The following is a 1,889-nucleotide window of genomic DNA, read 5'->3' as shown; positions in this document are numbered from 1 at the left end:
GTCGTGAAGCCCTTCCCGCAGTCGGGACACGGGTAGGGTCGCTCGCCTGTGTGGACTCTCCGGTGCGATTTGAGGTGGGAGCTCCGGCTGAAGCCCTTCCCGCAGTCAGGACACGGGTAGGGACGCTCGCCCGTGTGGACTCTCCGGTGAGCCGTGAGGCTGGAGCGCCGGCTGAAGCCCTTCCCGCAGTCGGGACACAGGTAGGGTCGCTCGCCCGTGTGGACTCTCCGGTGCACCATCAGGTTGAAGCGTACACAGAAGCCCTTCCCGCAGTCCGGACACTTGTAGGGTTGCTCAGCCGTGTGGTTACTCCGGTGGACCAGCAGGTCCGTGCTCCGGCTAAACATCCTGCCGCAGTCGAGGCAGCGGTAGGGTCTCTCTGCTGTGACGTGCTCTAGCAGGGCCGTGCTGTCAGCTCCCTCCTGGTGAGACAGGTGTGAGCGCAGACGGACGCTTTCCCTACCCTCAACACTTTGACGGGGTCTCTGCCCCGAGTGGCAGCGCTGGTGTTTGGGCAGGTTCCAGGTCTTGACGAAGCTCTTCCCGCAGTCGGCACAGACACAGGGCTTGACCCCAGCGTGGATCCCCCGGTGCCGCACCAGATGTGACTGCTGCATGAAGCCTTTCCCGCATTCGGGGCATTTGTAGGGTCTCTCTCCTGTGTGAAGCCTCTGATGTGCCATGAGGGTCGACCTCCGATCAAAGCGTCTCCCGCAGTCGGGGCACTGGCAGGGTTTCTGCCCCGAGAGGATTCTCTGCTGGATGGCGCGGGCTGCGCGGGGGCTGGAGCTTTTCCCACCCTTGTGCACCGTCTGATGTCTCAGAAGATGTGATCTCCAGCGGAAGCTTTTCCCACAGCGGAGACATCGATGGGCGGTCCTGCTCGGATGTTCTGGAGGCACCGAGCTCTGCTGGAAGCTTCCCCCACATCTGTGGCATGCGTCTTCTCGGGGGGTTCCAGGACAGAGCATCTCTCGTGAGCCCTGCCCACATTCAGCGCCTGCATTTCCCGTCCCTCTGTTCTGCTTCCCCTTAAGGTCCAGGAGCTGTTTGAGTTTCTTGAAACATCCCTCTTCAGGAGCGGATTTACCCTCTCTCTCCCCGGGCAGGTTTCCCCGCTGCTCCTCCGACCTGCCCTGACTCTCGCTAGCTTCTCCCTGGCAAATGTTCCCCTGGGACCTTCCTGAGAACGTCCAGTGTGGTTCTGCCAACTCAGGACCTCCCTGCTGGGGATTCTCCTCCTCGTTCTCACTGGCTGTCCCATCACCTGCTGGGGGAAGGAGAGAACCCAGCATGAGTCACTCCCTGTGCTGGGTTTGTCACACAGGCAGAAGCTTTTGCCAATCTGAACAGTCAGTAGCTGAATCTTCCCCAAACTCCTCCCCACAGCTGGAAACTCACGAACTTCAGCATCGATACCACAGTACAGAGGATGGGAGAAGGAAGGGAATACCTGCTTGGTGCATCCACAGCTGTTCTCCTCGCTCCATGTGGGAGATCAGGTCAGGTTTAGGGATGGGGAATCCTGCCCCGGGGAAGAGAGAACAGGAGAGATCAGGGCTGGTTACAGATTCCCGGTTTCCTCGTTACACAGAGGATGCTGGGAAGATCCCAGCCCTATGTTCGCCAGCGAGGACCTGCAACCCGAGTAGATGGGAAATGCCCATGGTGACTTACCCAGCCAGGTCACAGTCTCATAATTCTCCCGCATGACGTCCCTGTAGAGGGCTCTCTGAGCAGAGTCCAGCAGAGCCCACTCTTCCACGGTGAAATACACAGCCACCTCCTCGAAGGTCACTGCCTTTGCTGCAGCCATTCCCTTTTCCTGCCCTCTGGGAGGACGGAACAACCTGGAGCGAAACACGGATGTTCTTCTGCAGCCTGTCAGG

General features: G+C 59.8%; 2 protein-coding genes across 2 annotated transcripts; both read right to left on the bottom strand.

Annotated features, from left to right (window-relative positions):
- Positions 1–19: 19 nt before the first annotated feature.
- LOC112124751 (zinc finger protein 239-like) lies at positions 20–971 on the bottom strand (the record flags this gene model as incomplete). The annotated part of the gene is made up of 1 exon (XM_026646923.2): positions 20–971. A coding segment is annotated over exon 1 (952 nt), but the record flags the coding sequence as incomplete, so codon positions are not given.
- Positions 972–1,328: 357 nt separating this feature from the next.
- LOC115271564 (KRAB domain-containing protein 1-like) lies at positions 1,329–1,816 on the bottom strand. The gene is made up of 2 exons (XM_029914404.1): positions 1,678–1,816; positions 1,329–1,525 (listed from the first exon to the last, which is right to left on the bottom strand). Exons 1-2 carry the CDS (start codon positions 1,814–1,816, stop codon positions 1,407–1,409), a joined length of 258 nt encoding a protein of 85 aa, XP_029770264.1. The 3' UTR covers positions 1,329–1,406.
- Between the last annotated feature and the right edge of the window lie 73 nt (positions 1,817–1,889).

This window comes from Terrapene carolina, unplaced genomic scaffold (genome assembly GCF_002925995.2).
Source record: "Terrapene carolina triunguis isolate 2854851 unplaced genomic scaffold, T_m_triunguis-2.0 Scaffold48806, whole genome shotgun sequence".
Classification (NCBI taxonomy): Eukaryota; Metazoa; Chordata; order Testudines; family Emydidae; genus Terrapene; species Terrapene triunguis.
This window is presented reverse-complemented; position numbering and strand designations above follow the sequence as displayed.